This window comes from Mastigoproctus giganteus, chromosome 1 (assembly GCF_048544385.1).
Source record: "Mastigoproctus giganteus isolate SK-2022 chromosome 1, ASM4854438v1, whole genome shotgun sequence".
In the NCBI taxonomy this organism is placed as follows: Eukaryota; Metazoa; Arthropoda; class Arachnida; order Uropygi; family Thelyphonidae; genus Mastigoproctus; species Mastigoproctus giganteus.
In genome coordinates this window covers 63,021,930-63,040,293 of record NC_143575.1, presented here as the reverse complement: position 1 = coordinate 63,040,293, position 18,364 = coordinate 63,021,930, and the positions used below count along the sequence as shown (strand labels likewise).

Genomic DNA, 18,364 nt, shown 5'->3' with positions numbered 1-18,364 from the left:
GAGTTGTGTACGTCCATTCAAGATAACTCCTCTCCAGAAAAGAACACCTCGATTGCCATATCGATCCCTTTCAGTAATGTTTGCGGGGTAATACCATGTGTCAACCTCTCGCCAGGTTAGCTGAAGTCCAGAATCGATGCTGAGACTGAATCTACTCTCATCAGTAAAGAGTACCTTATACCATTGCGCTGCTGTCCAGTCCTTGTGTTCGATGCACCACTGTAAACGGTGTCTCCGATGGGCGGGCAGGTGTTAAAGGGACACAGCGTACTGGCCGTCGGGCAAACAGTCCACCTTTGTGGAGTCGCCTGGCCACAGTAAACCGCGATATCCTGCGTCCTTGCACCTGGTTTGCAATGGATCCCACTGTCTGGTGTCGGTCCCTCTTGGCCTGTAGGAGTATATAGCGGTGATCATTGGGCATTGTTTTTTCGTGGACGACCACCACTGGTCCTTCGAACAGCTGTATGTACCTGTCGTTCTGAAGGCCGACCACGCACGTGAGACGATGCTATGGGCGATACCGAACTCCGCAGCCACACTCCTCGCACTTCGACCTTCCCAATTATTCGACCCCGGGTAAAATCATCCAGATGTTGCGTACTGGCCATTTCGTTGTCTGTATCACTGTATGAAACCAATCGAACGTCTGTAACAATCGTGCTCACCATTCAGTAATTTGCACATAACTACTGAACTGCTGCTTTTATCTGTTTATGTGAGCCCTCTCATCACGATTTAAATTTTTGCATATGCACCAGCTTTCTACTGAACAGTCACAATTATGCAAATCGCCACAGGCTGTTTCGTTTGATTTTGTGGTTGTAACATTTAGAAATAGTGTTGGTCCTTAAGTTTTGCGCACCAGTGTACCAACAGTACTAACCACGAGGGCTAAAGACAGTTATAACTAATATCATTTTGCCTCTTAGCCTTAGTTGTATAGCGCTTATTCTAAACACTCCGCTAACACAATATCATGTTGGGTTGGTTCCTCACTCAGAGGTCACATCATAATAGCATGGTATAGTATCACAAAACTCTGATACTCTCTCTGGAGACCTACATTTCATTAATTCAATCACTTTCTATATTAGTTAGAAACGTTCAGAAAACTATACAATCAGAACGACCACAAGATGAGCATCATCTGTTACAAGATTAAAAATCGTGATGATGCTTTCTGTCTCCCAGTAAGCTCCAGCAAATCGGCTCAGAGGTCTGAAAGATCTATAAGAAAAACGTTTGAATCCAAAATGACATTTAAACTTACAACAGCTGAAAATAAAATCCTTAAATAGCGCTTTGATTTTGAGAATGAGGTGGCGATTTCGTGATTCACCATTCCAGACGCACATCAATCTCATATTGCGGAGACGGTTCACCACGAGCTGTCCTGGCATTGCACTAACCCTTCAAATCGAGTTGCCGTGGTATTGCACTACTAAGGAAACTCGTTGCGAAGTAAAAGTTGTTTGTTCTACCGTGACCACTGCATTAACTAGTTATAAGTTAGGTGTACATTAAACGACAAACTAAGGCTATGAAGCTATCAGTGAAAGTACTAGTTGGCGAGAATCTACCGAATAAAAAGAATAACGTTTTCTGTTTTTAAAATTTGCTCTGCTATAATTACACCAAATGCATAATATTCTCAAAAAATAAAATATTTTTATAGGTTTTCTAATTTAACGTGTTCGTCTTTCAGCACGCATGAAACTCGGAACGCGTGTTTTTCTTCAGTGTTCGCGCGATTTCGTTTACACAGTTTTGGTGAAAGGACAGCAAAGTGACAGTGAATTCAGAGCATCTTCCTGGTTCGATTTCCCGTCAAGGGTTACTTACCACACATGTGCCTGTTCTCACTTAGGCCGTGTGGCTAACTTAGCGTCCTTTATTATTGGCCATGCATTGGCTCTTGGAGGGTAGGCCTTTCGGCAAACCAGTGGCGCGTTATCCTATAGGAAAAAAAGACATCTGCCTAGAACCCCGATCAGAGGGGGGGGGGGGGGGCCCAGAATCACTGTTTCATAACTAATATTTTTTAGTGATTTTTATCGGAAAATGAACTTTTTACCTGCCAAAGTCTATGACCTTTACTTGAAGATTAATTTTAAAATTATGCTTTTTTTTTTTTTTTTTCAAAAATAGTTTTAACGGTTTTGATGAAATTTTATATTAAGTTCTTATGTCATATAATTTGTCTGTTTTGTTGTCACAATAAAATGAAATTGAAAATGTTCTTTATTAGTTTTTTCTTTAGATGGGGGGCCCAAATTCCATTTTGTCTTGGGCCCCATGACGCTATAACGCGCCACTGCAGAAAACCATAAGTATATGGTCGCTTTAAAAGGAACGACCGCAGTAAACATCACGTGATCGCACCATGCAATATAGAGCAGGTAGGAGAAGATACGTAAGGATGGTGTATGTGTGCAATTCAGAATGGAGAACGCGATATATTTAAGAGACTTCGAAACTGGCATAGTATCCAACGACAGACTCGTCGGTAAAAACATCTCAAAAACTGTAACCGTGAGTGGATATTCACGTACCGCTGGGTCTCAGGTCCAATGACCAAATAACATACAGTCAACGGCAATGCTATGTTCGCAAACAACTCAATGATGCGAGAGGCCAGTGGAGACTCAAGACGTTGTAGGGTAACCGAAATTATAGAGTCAGTCAAACAACATCCCAAGACAACAGTGGTAACCAAAGAGACATTTCTGAAGAGAACTCATCAGATTCTGTCACGGTTGAGGTTCACAGTTTTTGCAACTACTGGTTCCTGCTATTTAACGTTGATGGAATGACCAGAATATAGCGAAACCGGCATGACTCCATGTACCCATCTTGTCAGATTGTTGTGTTTTAGAAACACCAGCCATATTGTGCGGTATAATCATGCATGTGAACTGCATGTGTTCTGTGGTCGATTGGCTTATTTTCTTAACGAAAAAACTCGAATTTCCGGGATAAAAGATCATGAGAGACTAACTCAGCTACCCTGTGAAAAAGGCCCATAAAACTTCTGGGGTTCGAATCCCGTCGCTGACGGATTCGAACCCGGACCTTTTTCACCAGGTATGGCGGAAGACGGTGATTACATACACTCTGCTAGTACGAGGGAATCCTGCCAGGTGTCAAATGCAGGCTGGTGGTCGCGGTGTAATGGTGTAAAAAGTGTTTCGGGATGCAACATTGGGTCTCCGTGATACCAAGAGAGTAACATTCGGATGCTACAGGTTATCAAGAAACTGTTTCCGACCAGCCGCATTCCTTAATGGCTGAAGTATATTCATTTGCGAATGAGTCTTCCAACAGGATAACGCGCCATGTTACAAGGAAATGAACTGTACTGGACTGGTTTCAGGAAAATTACAACGAATTCAGCCTGCCGTGGTAGTAGCCCCCCCCCCCCCCCCAGTCAAACGATCCCTCAATCCAATTCACTAGTTGTGGTAGGTGGAATGAGCTGTAGATATCCGTAACTATCTAATTTGCAACCGCTGTGGGAAGAATTTGAGCCAACATGGATCAGCATCCCTACTACCATCTTTCGACACATAGTTGAGTCCATGGCACAACGAATTGAGGCTGTTCTGAGAGCTAGAGGACCTTTTAGGTAGGTATGCCTAATAAAGTGACCACTCAATCTATCTAAAAAACATGAACAAAAACTCTGTGTCACCTGAGATCGTTTCGGCAGAAAGATGAAGCTTGTAATGGACGATATCCGCTGAATCCCACTAGGCACACATCAGAATCTTCTGTTGGTGAACTGAGCCTTGATGTGTGCAACACGGATTAACAAGATGATAAGCAGTGATGTCATTGGTTGGCGCTGCCCACATTTTTTGTAGCACGGTTGTTGACGTGAAAACAGATTGATATTCTCTGGAACTTATTGTCAGCAATGGCTTTGTGCGTGAGTGGGCAACCGTACTGAATCCTTTTTATAGGCCTTTCGGAGTTTATGCAACGAATGGTTTCGTCGCTCACACTGAATTTTTCTTGCAAACAACAATCGGCATGTTTGGCTCGAATCCCACTGAAAAGCAGCATTCGTTTCGTAGTCATCGATTGCGGTCGGTCATCCCTCACAGGGGGCGTTATCAAATGACTCATTGCTCGATTTAAATTTTTTGAACCATTTTTTGGCTGCGCATTCACTTAATGTATCTCCTCGGAATGCCGAGCATAGCTAAAAGGCTGCTTGTGTAGCGTTCACCCAGTTTATATTCATAAAGTAGACATGCCCGAATACCTGTACTTTAAGCAGCCATTTTTTCGCTAATTTTCATTATTTCCTCATCACTGACAATCACAATCTACAATGGCTTACACATAATTTTGGGTTAGCTGGCTGGCAGTTTTCATGCCAGGGCAATTCAGCCCAGGAGCATCAGTATGTCTGGAAATTGCGTATTTTAAATGTTTTCCAGAGAAGAATCACGTCACCTTCTTTCCAGACCGACTAACTCGGCCATGGTTACAAAACCCATATACGTTTCTCCCATCTAGACACCAATCGAACCCAGTTGTTTTCCGTGAGGCGTAGAAGTACAGCGATTATAACCACTGTGATAACCGCAATTGTTGCAAATTGATTTAAAACCGATGTTTAAACATTTATGAATGAAAAAAATTATCTAAGAATTTTTGTTTACGCATCTATGCAAATCCAAGAAGCTATACACGGGTGCAACTTTAAAATCCTCGATTATGGACTGCAGGATTTAAATTGCTTAGTAAATGCGATAATTTTAATGTTAACACCAGAACGTACTTGCCCTCGTGGGTAGCACTTGGTGGAATCGCCGTCCTCCCCACACCATGTGGAAAGGACCGGAGTTTGACTCTCGTCAATGACACGAGGAATTTTTATGGGCCTTTTACACGACGTGGCTGAGTTATTCGGTCTCAGGTGAGCGTAGCACGATTTTTTTCGCTCCCGGAAACTCGGTTTTTTGGCCAGCAAACAGACCACACGATACATGCAATTTACAGAATGTTACGCTTCGAACGTATCGAACTCGGGTCGAAAAACTAACACACGGGATCAGAAGAGAACATAACTTATACAAACAAATACGCCATGGAAGAATTTCCAATGATCAAGAACTATGAACGCCTCTAAAATAAATAAACATTTGTTTTTCATTAATGTTTTCCAAATCATTAGGTTATGGTTTCATAATATTTTCGCTTCGCCATTACAAGCACGCCACAATCAAGTGTAAAGGGACAAACAACAATTTGTACGTAGTTAAATATCTTCCACGATCGCATCATTAAGTCCAGTACAGTATAAGCAAAAAAAAAAAAAAAACGTTTATACTATTTCGGGCCTGAATAACAAGTACAGAAGACTGTCGAAATAACAGCGCATTGAGATCGGATGTATAGATACAGCGAAGACGTCTTGTAGTGCCGAAAAGAAGAAAACGGTGAAGTCATGTGATTACTGTATTTGTTTACGTTCGCCATTTTTAAAGTGAATTCTGTACCGATGTCACGGATTATACCGCTGTTTTGCATTTATTTTAAATTAAAAACCCCTCACTATGGCTCCTAAAGTTAATAAACCTCATACAGAGAAGAACAGCATGAAAACTTAATGACAAACTTGATATAATCCAAACTATTACATTGTAGTCACCCGCCAAGTTAATTCATATACACATTTGTATTGTGTCTGTAAATTGCGTGTGTTCTCTGCTCGATTTGCCTGTTTTGCTGGACGAAAAACTCGTTTCTGGGAGCCTTGCTATCTACGCCCGAGACCCACTAACTCAGCCACGGAGTGAGAAAACCCCCTCGCGTAATCGACAGGATTCGAACCCGGGCCTTTTCCACCCGGTGTGGGGAGAAAAAGGTGGCGATATCATTGTGCTACACGCGCAGACTAAACTTGCTATAATAAAGAAAATAGAACGGGTATAAGCAGAAGTGTATTAATGGCAGAATACAACAGTTGTGCAGTTAATAAAATTGCATTCTTAATCTCTCTATTTCTTATTTGGCCTCATTACTTCTACATTAAATACGTTCAAAATAAAACTTTCTAGATAACGGGAAAGTCGAAATAGCGGCACTTTGAATCCCCGAAGGTGCCGTTATTTGGAAAGCCTACTGTAACGGGCAATTTTTTTACGGCGCACGATACTTCCGACCTATGCTCATACAGACTGATTATTAGTGGTGGCAATAAAAAGACAATAAATTTGAAATATAGTTCATAACCCCAATGTAACAACTTGTCTTTTAATTTAAGGCCACGTTTTTCATCTGGCAGGAATGCGCATCCAAGCGCAAGTATTAATGGCAATATTTGTTACTCGAGTTGTTTTTAGCTCTGTTCATATGAAATATCATGTGACACTCGAGACACGACTAAAAGCACCTTCAATGCTTCGTAAATATTTTGAAATAATTTTCGAAGAGGCACGTTGACAAATACTGCGGTAGAATATCGATCGCTAGAGGCCATTCTCGTCGCACAAGTCGGTTGAAAAGCGCTATTAGATTATAATATGCGACCATAAAAGTAACGACACTATTCTTATAATAAACATTCTTTATTAGTATACATTAATACACCCATGGGACAAAACATTATGACCACCCTTGTCTCCACGAGTGGAGGCATCTTACAACATCTAGGAGTGACGTCACAGAACAACGCAGCACTCATAGTGAAGACACGGATAGTACCTGTCAGTCAACGCACGCAATCCGTGCAATGGGGAAAGGGAAGACCTGACAGAGTTCGAATGGGGAATGATTTGCGGCGCTTGGAAGGCGAGGGCCAGCATGTCAGCAAACGCAGGCCTTGTCGGCTGCTCGAGGGCCGCCAAAATGAAGGTGTGGCGGGAATGGTCCGAAGATGGACATACAACTACCCAACCTGCCGGGATGAGCAGAGCACTATTTGTTGATAGTCGACGCGAATGGCGGTTGTCATCATGAACCGTCTATTGTCGGAGATAATAGTCGGTTCACAACCCCCCCCCCCCCCTATTAACAGCAGACTACAAGCAGGATGCACAGAGAAATGTTTCCAAGCACACCATCCAGCGGACGCCTCTGAAGATAGGTCTACAGAGTAGGCGACCTGTTTATGTGGCCATGTTGACTGACCGTCATCGATATCTCTGCCTGCAGTGGGCACAGGAGCAACGTTCCTGGACAATGGACGACTACAAAAGAGTCACTGCTCTGATGAATCGAGGTTCTAGCTACAGAATCACGATGGACGGGTGCGTGTTCGACGGAGAGCAGGCGGACAACTGCAACCAGCCTGCATTGGACGAAAACAGAATGGCAGTGAAGGTATCAAGGTTTGGGGGATGTTTTCATGGATAACACCGAGTGTCTTCATCCCCATCGAACAAATCCTCACCTCCAGATCCTACCTTAGCGTTGTTTCGGACCAAGATCTGCCTTACATCGTGACCGTGTACCCAGATGGCACTGGACTTTCAACGAGATAACGCCCCGTGTCACAAGTCCCGCACTGTATAGAAATGGTTCAAGGTTCATGTCCATGCACTCCCCTGGTCGTAAAATTCTTCCGACATCGCTCCATCGAACCTTTTGTGGGATGTGATGAACGTAGCATTCGCCAGTCCTTGCCAGTGCCTCGTTCCGTTGCCTAACTCCAGGACACCCTTCTATCCAGCTGGTCTAGGATACCTGAGGACACATTCCGTGGTCACGTGGAGTCGATGCCACACCGGGTGCACGCGGTTATCACGGGGAAATGACGCCCATTACGCTAGTGGGTAGGTAATCATAATGTGTGTCCCATGAGTGTATGCTTCTTAAATCTCCCTAAATGCCCACAATCGGACAGAATTACCTTTTGAGATAATTTCCGAATGAATAAGCCGTTCACATCAAAGACACAAACCAACATAGGTTTCTCCTCTAATTTTGATATTCATGCTTGTAAATAGCGCGTTTTGCAGGCTAAAAATTCGGTTTTCCCGAGAAAAAACTGATACAACCCGAGACCGCCTAATTTGTTGGCAATGAGGAAAACCTCTATTAAAGTTCCTGCCGTCCCGAAGAGAATTTATCCCCGGTCTTTCCCGCATGCTGTGAACGAACAGTTGTCGTATCCACTACGTCCACCATGAAGGCTGATGATAGGAACTGATACGTGAACCCAAGTCAGTTTAGAGCAAATGCATCAAAGCATACCAGAGCTACGAGGGTTGTCCCAAAATTAAGGTACGCAAGACACGGCATTTATTGTCAAAAGAAATATAACTGCCTGCACATGCCGACATCTTAACATTAATTTTCTATCTAAATCGCCTCAGCTTTTTAGACAACTGTTCGGACAGAAAATCAGTTTCTAATCAGTATTTAAAACCTTTCGCAAAGAAATCAAGCCAAGCACCTGTAATCAAGTCGTTAATCAATATTGACAATAAAATGAATTTATTAATTCTCCTAATTACCAAAAAACTTACTCAAGGTTAATCTTTTCCTAAGATTAATCTTCGAAAAGTTTGAAAGTGATTAATGAACTCTTATTTTTGGTTTCAGCGACATATCAGTATCAAACGACAATGAACTAATTGTGGATTTTCCATTTATTGTAATTTACTGACCACTGTGCGTCGCCACCTGACAAAAATAATTTTTCGTGCAGGACAAAACAGTCAAAGGTTATTAAAATAATATCGAAATAAAAATGGTGTAGGTAATATTTTGAATAATTCCTTGTCTAATTGGTTGTCAAGTGGTTGTTCTGGAAAACCACATCCAGTTGAATTATTTCGGTTTAACAATAAGTATTTATATCTTTAATTTGGTAATAAAATATTTTTGAAAATTTCAATGCTTCGAAAGATATTTGAAGATGTTCTGGTAAATGTTCGAATTCCATTTTATAAGTTTAGTATTTATCTAAAAAAAATCATATGCAAGGCAAAAAACCCTCTCGGTTTAAGGCAAAACTGTAAGAAATACTAGGGAAAATAGGGACTGTTGTTCAATTAAAAAAGCACTATTGGTGATCTATTTTTGTTTCCACTGCTTCATTCATCTGTTTTCTACTCAGAAGGCGCCATTCTACTCTGGAGTTCGCTACTGGAAGAGCAGCTTTTCTGATATAATTAATCCATTAGCCACGAAACAGATGAGCTCATCAGATAATTGTTCGTGGGAAGAGAACGTTTCTCCCACCTCCTTAACATGGTTCACGTGGACAAACTGTTCATCGTTTACTTCTGCAATGTCATTGTATCGCTCCACATCATTCGCCTAAAAGCTACTGCAGACTGCGTGATTGGATTATTTAAGATATTATTTAATAAGGTCACCGAACCGGGTACCGTTGTGTTATGGTGCTGCATTGCATATGGTTTTTTTTTTTAAATAAATACTAAACTGCTATAACTATAAAATAGAACTTCTAACATTTATCAGAACACATTTTAAAATATCTTTCGAAGCAGTGAAATTTTCAAAAATATTTTATTAACAAATTAAAGATATTAATGATTATTGTTAATCGATGAAAGAAAACATTTATTTAAAAAAAAATAAAAATACATTTATGCACAATGCTTGAATTTAATAGTTCAGTTATTAGCAACTTTTTTGCCACAAATGAATTACTTTATGACACCTCTTGAGGGACAATATTTTCGGTGTCGACATTCCTTGTTGGAGGTCTTAGTCTGCTTTGAGATGATTTAATTTAGTTATATTGTAAATCTTTGTAATGCAACTCAAATTTCCCTATGATTGATTTAAAACCTTTTTTAAAAAGGTTTTAAGGCGAAGTATACAGTTTCTTTGGGATTCTTCTAGTGGCTATTTAATTCTAACTAAACCAATCCGTGCGCTCCGCAGGAAGTGTTTCCGCTAGACTGATAATTTCGGAATGCGACGTGTCGGGTGCACATCTTATCTCTTTTGATGCTAACCTGTCTAAAAAGACGTTTGATTTCTACATTACAGCTACAAATTTTGTTTTGTAAAATCGAATTTGGAACTTTTTTTTTTTTTTTGGAATAAGTGTTACTCAGTTAAGACCAATGAGACGTAACTAAGGAGGAAAACCATGGCAACTATCGCTTGAGACAGAAGCCGGGAAAAAATGCACAACACGTGATCATTAGTTTTATTCATTTCTTGGCGAAACGTGAATAAATCTGTTAATTCTATATTTAATGGTTTCATTACAATACACTGGACCAGCATTTATAAGTACTATTTTGTTTTTAAAAGCAATATTCTTTATAACAAAACGGGTTAAAATAGCCTTCAAAAAAGAGAAGTCTGAAGAGTGATTCGCTGAATGGAAGTTCTTATTGCAATGATATATTATTTATAATTTTTTGTGGTATATACAATTACAGTGTAGCTGCCCTCAGTATCCAAAGTATGTATAACTCACGGGACTGCACACACGTGTAAGACAAATAAGCAGCATACTCAACCATTACCAGTTTCTGAACACTCAAAGACACGGTTAGGTTGTCGGAATTTAGCTGCATCAGGCGAATTTGTTGGTTTGCTGTTTGCTGGACAAAAAACCATGCTATCCTCGCCTGAGACCAACTAACTCAGCCACGGGGTTATAAAGGCCCATAAAAATTCCTCGTGTCATCAACGGTATTCGAACTGAAGTCTTTTCCACCCAGTGTGGGGAGGACGGTGATTATGACAACTGTGTGCTACTTATGAGGGCTCTGATAGACAATATATACCACGTTAAAAAAAACCAAAAAACCCCAGCATTCTAATATTGTACTCAGCGGATTTTGACAACTTTAAAATGCAAGCTGAAAAAGATTTCTAGCGCATTTAACATAATTGTACAGGGGAATACGAAATTTTACTTCATTTTTACAAAGCAAACAAATATTCTTGCTTCAAGCACACCATTAAAACCCATTAGAGACTTGAACTAAGTCAAAGTTTCAGTCAATAATCAGCTAAAATATCTATCAACTTTTCTTTTTAAATATTTTAATTGGAACTAAAATAATGCTATGAACTCTCGAACCAGGAAAGTGAAAAAGGTACCACCGCCAAACAGAAAATGAGTAACAAGCTATATCATTTTCCCAATAAGGAAAACTGCAGATAATTTTATACACTACATTTACATAACGTCTTCATATATTAGCTATATTTATATATAATAACTTTTTATATATAATTACTATTAAAATTAATAAACAAAGCATAGTTTTCTGCAATTTGTTTTAGTGATATAGTATTTTCTTCATACACCTTACAAAACACGACATCATTGATTATTAAATTTTTAGACAATATACAGTATTATATTTAAATAGTCTGGATTGTCTTCTTTTGTAATAATAGAAGACTTTTGTATAGGATTACAATTTCAATAGTTCGTTTTTAAGTCAAAACTGGTAAGAAATACAAAAAGGGGAGAAAACCGAAATTATTCGCTGCAGAAGTGAAAGCGAGCACTTTCAACAGGAGTCAACTTATCTAATTATTATTCCGTACATGGTCCCCTCTTAGGTCAAAGTGAAGAAGTACCATTCACCCCGGTGTCGGTAACTGGAAACGGAGGTGTCCGGGTCACCGAAATATACCCAAGTGAAACGACTAGCTCGCCCGAAAGATCCTTGACTCAGTGGGTGCCATCTGTACAACCAGGTATGAGAAGATTAATTTACTTTTTTTTTATTCATAACTGAATAATCATAACATCAATTATAAATAACGAGTTTCTTGTTTATTATCACAGCGTAATGGCTAACAACTTCGTAACATAAAATGGGAAAGCAGAGATACTTTTCTGGTTACTAATTGCAGGCAAGTTCTCTAGCTTAGCAGCTTTATCCCAAATTTGCAGCTTCCATGAGACTTAACTTTTGTGGAGGCTGTAAGTTTAAAAGCATCAGAAATAAACTTTAAAATCCTATTGGAGTTAAAGGCTGATATTTAGTATCCGGTACCCCTCGTGTTACGCTACGTGAGGCACAGAAGGTTGCGTGAAGGACGTGAACAGAGAAAAATTGTTGTAATTAGAAGGGAAAAAAAAAAAAAAAAAAAAAAAACACTTATAAGCGGGATCATGTTTTTAATCAACTTTCATTTTCGTTTAGTGAAAAAATTTTAGTTTTTTTAAATGATTTCGGGAGGGATTCAAGCAAAAACGGTCGTTAGCCACGGCCAGGGAGTATCCGATACTAAAGTTTTACCAAGTTAATTTCTGGTGCTTTAAACCTAGGACAAAGGCGCTATAAAGAATTACCCAGATACACAATATGCAAATAGAAAGTAGAGAAATTTAAAGAGAACCCGAGCGATTGTACTATTTATCAAGAAAGATTGAAACCAAACGGGAGTTAATCTCAATTTTGTCACATCATATAAAAAAATAGTACAAATAATTTATGCCAAATATTACACAGGTCAAAAATTAAAAATATCGAAATTATAAAATAGCTGATGTCATTTAGGCCTTTTCAGAATTATAAAACATAGAAGAAGTCTGCTGTCCTCTCTTGTATTTCTGTGATAAGCCGATTTAAACTGTCAGAACAAGGCAGTTCAATACCAAGGCAACTCGTCATAAAAGCAAAGGGTTGTTCTGCTGTGAGCACTAAACTGCATTTACTAGGCATTTGAAATCCTGATGGCTACAAAAACACAACTAAAGTCCTCCATTTTTTAAAAAATAACACAGTTTATAAGTTCCACATATTTCTGACATGCATCTTTCCTTTAATTATATTATGGATACATTTTGTATGTACATCCTTCTGAGAAGTCAGAATCCATGTGACTAATAGGATGGAAAGGAGCTAGTTTCAGCAATAGAAAGTATGGAGCAATTAGAAATATTTAAGAAAGATTATTTAAGAAACACTTCCTAGTTCATTTCAAATATACATGGTCTCAATTCTAATCTCAACGATGTCCATTTCATTTGCAGTCTGCCAAACCCCATGTACTTTTTCTGACAGAATCTCAGTTATCGGTTGATTCAACTACTTCTCATCTCAGTTGCCCAAATGTATGATTCCTTTCGTATGATTTCTTGTCCTTTATTCCTTTCGGCTTTGAGTCGAAAGGAATCATATGCTGTATGATTCCTTTCGACTCAAAGGTGGTACTTGTGCATATGTCCGTTCTGATATTCCCTGTCAGAGACTTGGTAATTTGGAATCTCCTATTTTCTATCTTCTCTGGCTTAAAATCTCTCTACCTCATTGTGTCAAATTCATCTGTTGTCTCTACCGTTCTCCCAACTCCACTAATCACATGAAGCTCTTTGACTTCCTCTCTTTGCAACTTGACTTTCTCCAGTCCGACTTTCCTAACAGTGAGGTAATTTTCCTTGGTGATTTTAAATGTTCACAACTCCAGCTGGCTTCAGTTTTCTAGTCACACCGACTCAGCTGGTCGAGATGCTGAGGCTTTTGCAATTACTAATGACCTTGCACAGATTGTTCGTTTACTTACCAGAATACCGGACAATCCTAACCATACAGCTAACACGCTTGATCTTTTTCTCACAAACAACCCTTCTAAGTACACGGTCGAAGTGAGTGGTCCTTTAGGCACCTCAGATCACAACTTGGTGATTGTCTCTTCTTCAATGGAGCCTTTATCTCATGGCTATTCCCAACCTCGCGTTGTTTGGCATTACAAGAATGCAAAATGGGATGACCTGCGAGACTTCTTTTCTTCTTTTCCTTTGTCGGAATACTGTTTCAAAACGTCTGATGTCAAAGTTTGCTCAGATCGCATCAGTGAAATGATTCTTGTACGAATGGAATCCTTTATCCCACACTCCACTTTAAAATCTTGTCCTTTATCTAAACCTTGGTTTTCCAATAAATGTGCCAAGGCTGTTCAAGAGAAGAATGTTGCATATCGTAATTGGCTTGTTTCCAATTCTTCAGTTTCATTTTCTGCCTACGCCAAAGCTCACAACAATTGTAAAGCAGTTATTAATCAGTCCAAACTAGAGTTTGAACAGGTTAAGAGTAGAAAACTTGCTTCTTGCCCTAATGGTAGCCGAGCATTCTGGTCTCTTGCAAAAGCTATTGGCCGCAACTTTTGCCCATCTCTGCTCCCACCTCTGTCCAAACCAGATGGTTCTGTTGTCACTTCAGCCAAGGATAAAGCTGACCTGCTAGCATCCCATTTTTATTCGAGCTCATGTATTAATGATCTTGGTAAAACACCTCCCACCATTCCTAACACGCTCCATTCAATGCCTCCTGTGGTCTTCCATCAGAAGGATATCAGAAGGATTTTGATGAATCTTGATGCTAAGAAAGCTCCAGGTCCTGATGGTATTTCTCCACTTGTTCTCAAAACCTGTGCTCCTGAACTTACTCCTATCCTTTGTCGCATTTTTTTTTAACTTTCCTATTCCAAAAGTGTTTTTTCTTCTGCTTGGAAATTTACTCATATCCAGCCAGTTCCTAAAAAAGGGTAACAAATCTCTCCGATCCAAATATCGTCCCATTGCAATTCCTTCTACTCTTTCTAAAGTAATAGAGAAATCAATGATCCGCCAACTCTTAAAACTACCTAGAAACCTTCTACCGTCTGATCAACGATCGCCAGTATGGATTCCGTCAGTGTCGATCCACTGGTGATATTCTGGCTTATGTTGCCCATTTATGGACAAATTCAATGAAAAAATTCGGTGAAACACAAGCAGTTGCTCTTGACATCTCAAAGGCTTTCGATCGTGTTTGGCACAAAGGTCTTCTAAACAAGCTTCCACCTTATGGTTTGCCAACTGTTTTTTGTAATTGGTTATCCAGTTTTCTCTCTGATCGCTCACTGAGGGTGATGGTAGATAGGTCTTTGTCTTCTAACTTCGCCACTAATGCTGGTGTCCCACAAGGTTCAGTTCTTTCACCCACTCTTTTCCTCTTGTATATTAATGACCTTCTTCCATTGATCGGAAATCATATCCATAGTTTTCCTGATGATAGCACGTTGCATTCCACTTTCTATTTTGAGAAACCTTGCCCTGCTCAATAAACTTCAATTTCTCGAAACTCTGCTATCAATTCCTTAAATTCCGATCTCCAGGTAATTCTCCAGTGGGACGAAGACAAATTAGTTGATTTCAATCCTTCTAAAACTCAGTCTTGTCTTATATCTCGCAAAAAGGATTCTTCTGCAACCAATCCTTATCTTTGGTAACACTCCGATTTCTAGGAAAAATTATATTTCTCTTTTGGGGATTACCCTGACTTCTAATCTCTCTTGGCACAAGCACATTACAAATATTGCTTCTTCTGCATCTAAAAATCTTGGTTTTCTCTTTCGCTCTCGGCGTTAGTTTTCTTCCAAACAGCTGCTCACTTTGTATAAATCGCAAATCCCCCCTGCCATGGAATATTGTTCCCACATCTGGGGTGGTTCCCCCAAAACCTCTCTCAGGCTTCTTGATTCCATTCAGAAGAGGTCAGTTAGGTTAATTAATGATTCATCTCTAACAGAGTCTCTCCACTCGCTGTCTCATAGACGCACTGTTTCTGCTGCATGCCTCTTTTACAGATACTTCCATGGGCACTGTTCTCCTGAATTGGCTTCTGTAATTCCCGCTCTCTCTTTCAAAACAGTCCGAACACGTGCAGCCACCAGCTAACATCCATTTACTGTCCAACTTCACACTCACAGAACCAATTTTTCATCTTTCTCCTTTATTCATTCAACTGCCGCTTTCTGGAACAACCTTCCTTCATACGTATTTCCTGAAAATTACAGTTTCTAGAAGTTCAAGTCTAATGTTAGCAAATATCTTCTCTCGTTTTCTCAATCTCCAACCGAAACAGGGTACTAAGTACTACAGGTTCTAATACCTCTCGTGTTTGGGGTTTTCATAAAATATATATATATTTCTACTGTTCAATAATTTTTTTTTTTTAGTGTGTGCTCATATATTTAAAAGAACTGCATATTTTTAGTAAAATCCCCTCCGCTGGCCACTCGATTGGTTTATTCGACTTACCCGGTATTATTTATTGTATTAATTCAATTTATTTGTCACTGCATAATAATTAAAGTAGTAGTAGTAGTGGCATGTGATGCAAAAAGCAAGTGTATGAGCTTATGCAGCATCAGCCAAAAAAAAAAAAAAAAAATCAAATCACACCATTCCCTCCAAATGTCTGTCCAGTTCCTCCTTAAATTTATTCAACCTATAAACTTCCACAACGACAGATAGAAGTTTGTTCCAGCAATTAGCAACCCGCTGGCTAAAGACAAATTTCCGCACATCTATTCTACATCTGTCCTTTCTTAATTTTAATTTATGGCCCCTTAGGTTTGTAATCTGAACAAGTGGAAGGATCCCATCAGAATTCAGCGTGCTGAACCCATTCAAGGCCTTATACACCTCAATCGGATCACCGCGCAGGTGACTAGTCTCCACCCACTGCAATTTGCAGAACTTAAGCCTCTCTTGATAAGAGGATCCCTTCATTCCCCTCACCAATCTTGTTGCCCTTCTCTGTACACGCTCAAGTAAATCTACATCCTTCCTAAAATGAGGCCTCCAGACCTGTACGCAGTACTCAAGGCGTGACTTGACCATTGCCTTATACAGAGGGACAATCACCTCCTTCTTCCTGCTAGCAAAATTCCTATATATCATTGACAAAACCCCATGACCAGCCCTGGCAGCCTGTCTGCATTGCTCAGAAAACTTCATATCTGCCTGCACAATTACTCCCAGGTCTTTTTTATTTTCTACCACCTTAAGTGAAGAACCACACAGTTGGTACGTTTCTCTGGGGTTACTTCTACCCATATGCAGTACTTTGCATTTGTCAAGGTTAAACTTCAGTTGCCACTTCTTAGCCCATCTGCCCAAATTATCTAGATCCTGTTGCAGTAGCACACTGTCATTAACAACCCTGCCAACCTTTGTATCACCTGCAAATTCGGCATTAAGCCTGGTATAACTTCATCAATTTCATTCATAAATATACAAAACAACCCTGTGGGTTGTTTTGTATATTTATGAATGAAATTGATGAGAATGATATTTATCAATGATATTGATACCTGGACCCTAACCCTGTGGGACCCCACTAATAACATTAGTCCAAGAAGAGCAGCACCCATTGATTACCACCCTCTGTCTTCTCCCACTTAACCATCCTTTTATCCATTGTAGCAACTTACCCTTAATACCATTCTGCTCCAATTTGTACAATAGTCTTCCATGCGCAACAGTGTCAAAAGCTTACCTGAAATCCAAATATATGATATCAAAATTATTTTTTGCATCCAGTTCCTTTGTAACCACATCATAATATCCCATCAAATTTGTCAGACAAGACTTTCCCTTAACAAACCCATGCTGTGTCTGAATTATTGCTGCAGTCTTGTCTAGATGATTCCGCAATGCATCTTTAACCAGTGACTCCATTATTTTCCCCGGAACAGAAGTTAAACTAACTGGTCTGTAATTACTCATGTCACCCTTCGATCCCCCTTTGTGAATTGGGGATACATTTGAACATCTCCAGTCCGTGGGAACCTCCCCTCAGTCCAACGATGCTCTTATAATTATGGCTAGGGGTTTGCATACTTCCTTTGCCGCCTCCTTTAATATAACTGGATAGATCCCATCCACCCCAGGTGCCTTTCTTATGTTTAACTTCGACAATTTCTCTTCCACTTTGCTCTCAGTTATTACAAAATCATTAAGCACCATGCTACAATTTGATAACCTTGTGGCATTTTCAAACCTTAATAATTCCTGATGTGTGAATGTAGATGCAAAATACTCATTCAGTTTGTTTGCTATCTGAGCAGGATCATCAACAGTCGATCCATCGATATCAAGTGAACCAATCAGATTCATGCCCTTCCTTTTAGAGTTTATATAAGTAAAGAAATCCTTGCTGTTTTTCTTAGCATCTTTTGCCAAGGATTTCTCGTAATCTGCCTTCGCCTGCCAAACCTCCTTTGTGACCTGATTACAGACTAACTTATATCTGCCATAGACTTCTGAGTCGCCTGATAATTTATTTGCATCCCATGCATTTTTCTTCTCTGTCACGAGTCTCATTAGTTCATTTGAATCTATTTAAAATTACGTCTTCTACACTGCAGATATATAAATATACTTATACATCTTGAATTCACAACATAAGTATATAATATTAAGATGATGACTATTTTAATTAGTTTATTTTAATTTTCTATTGTTTTCATCTAAATGCAGATTAATTTTTTTTTTTAAATCGAATGTAGTTTTAACTTTTGTGTAATTTCAAAAATGTAAAAGATAAATTACTGTTTCGTTGATCGGCTTTAATTATTTGAATTTTCAGTTTAAAAATTTTCATTGCTCAGATAAAAAAAA

The 18,364-nt window shown here is 39.4% G+C and overlaps 1 protein-coding gene across 4 annotated transcripts in view; it reads left to right on the top strand.

Moving 5' to 3' along the window:
• Positions 1 to 18,364, top strand: part of LOC150090856 (uncharacterized) — a 187,472-nt gene that overhangs the window by 106,832 nt on the left and 62,276 nt on the right. For all 4 annotated transcript variants that reach the window (XM_090373141.1, XM_090373134.1, XM_090373128.1 and 1 more), the window contains one exon: positions 11,527 to 11,664. In XM_090373141.1, the coding sequence (XP_090229267.1) occupies positions 11,527 to 11,664 (138 nt within the window). The remainder of the gene's footprint in view (positions 1 to 11,526; positions 11,665 to 18,364) is intronic.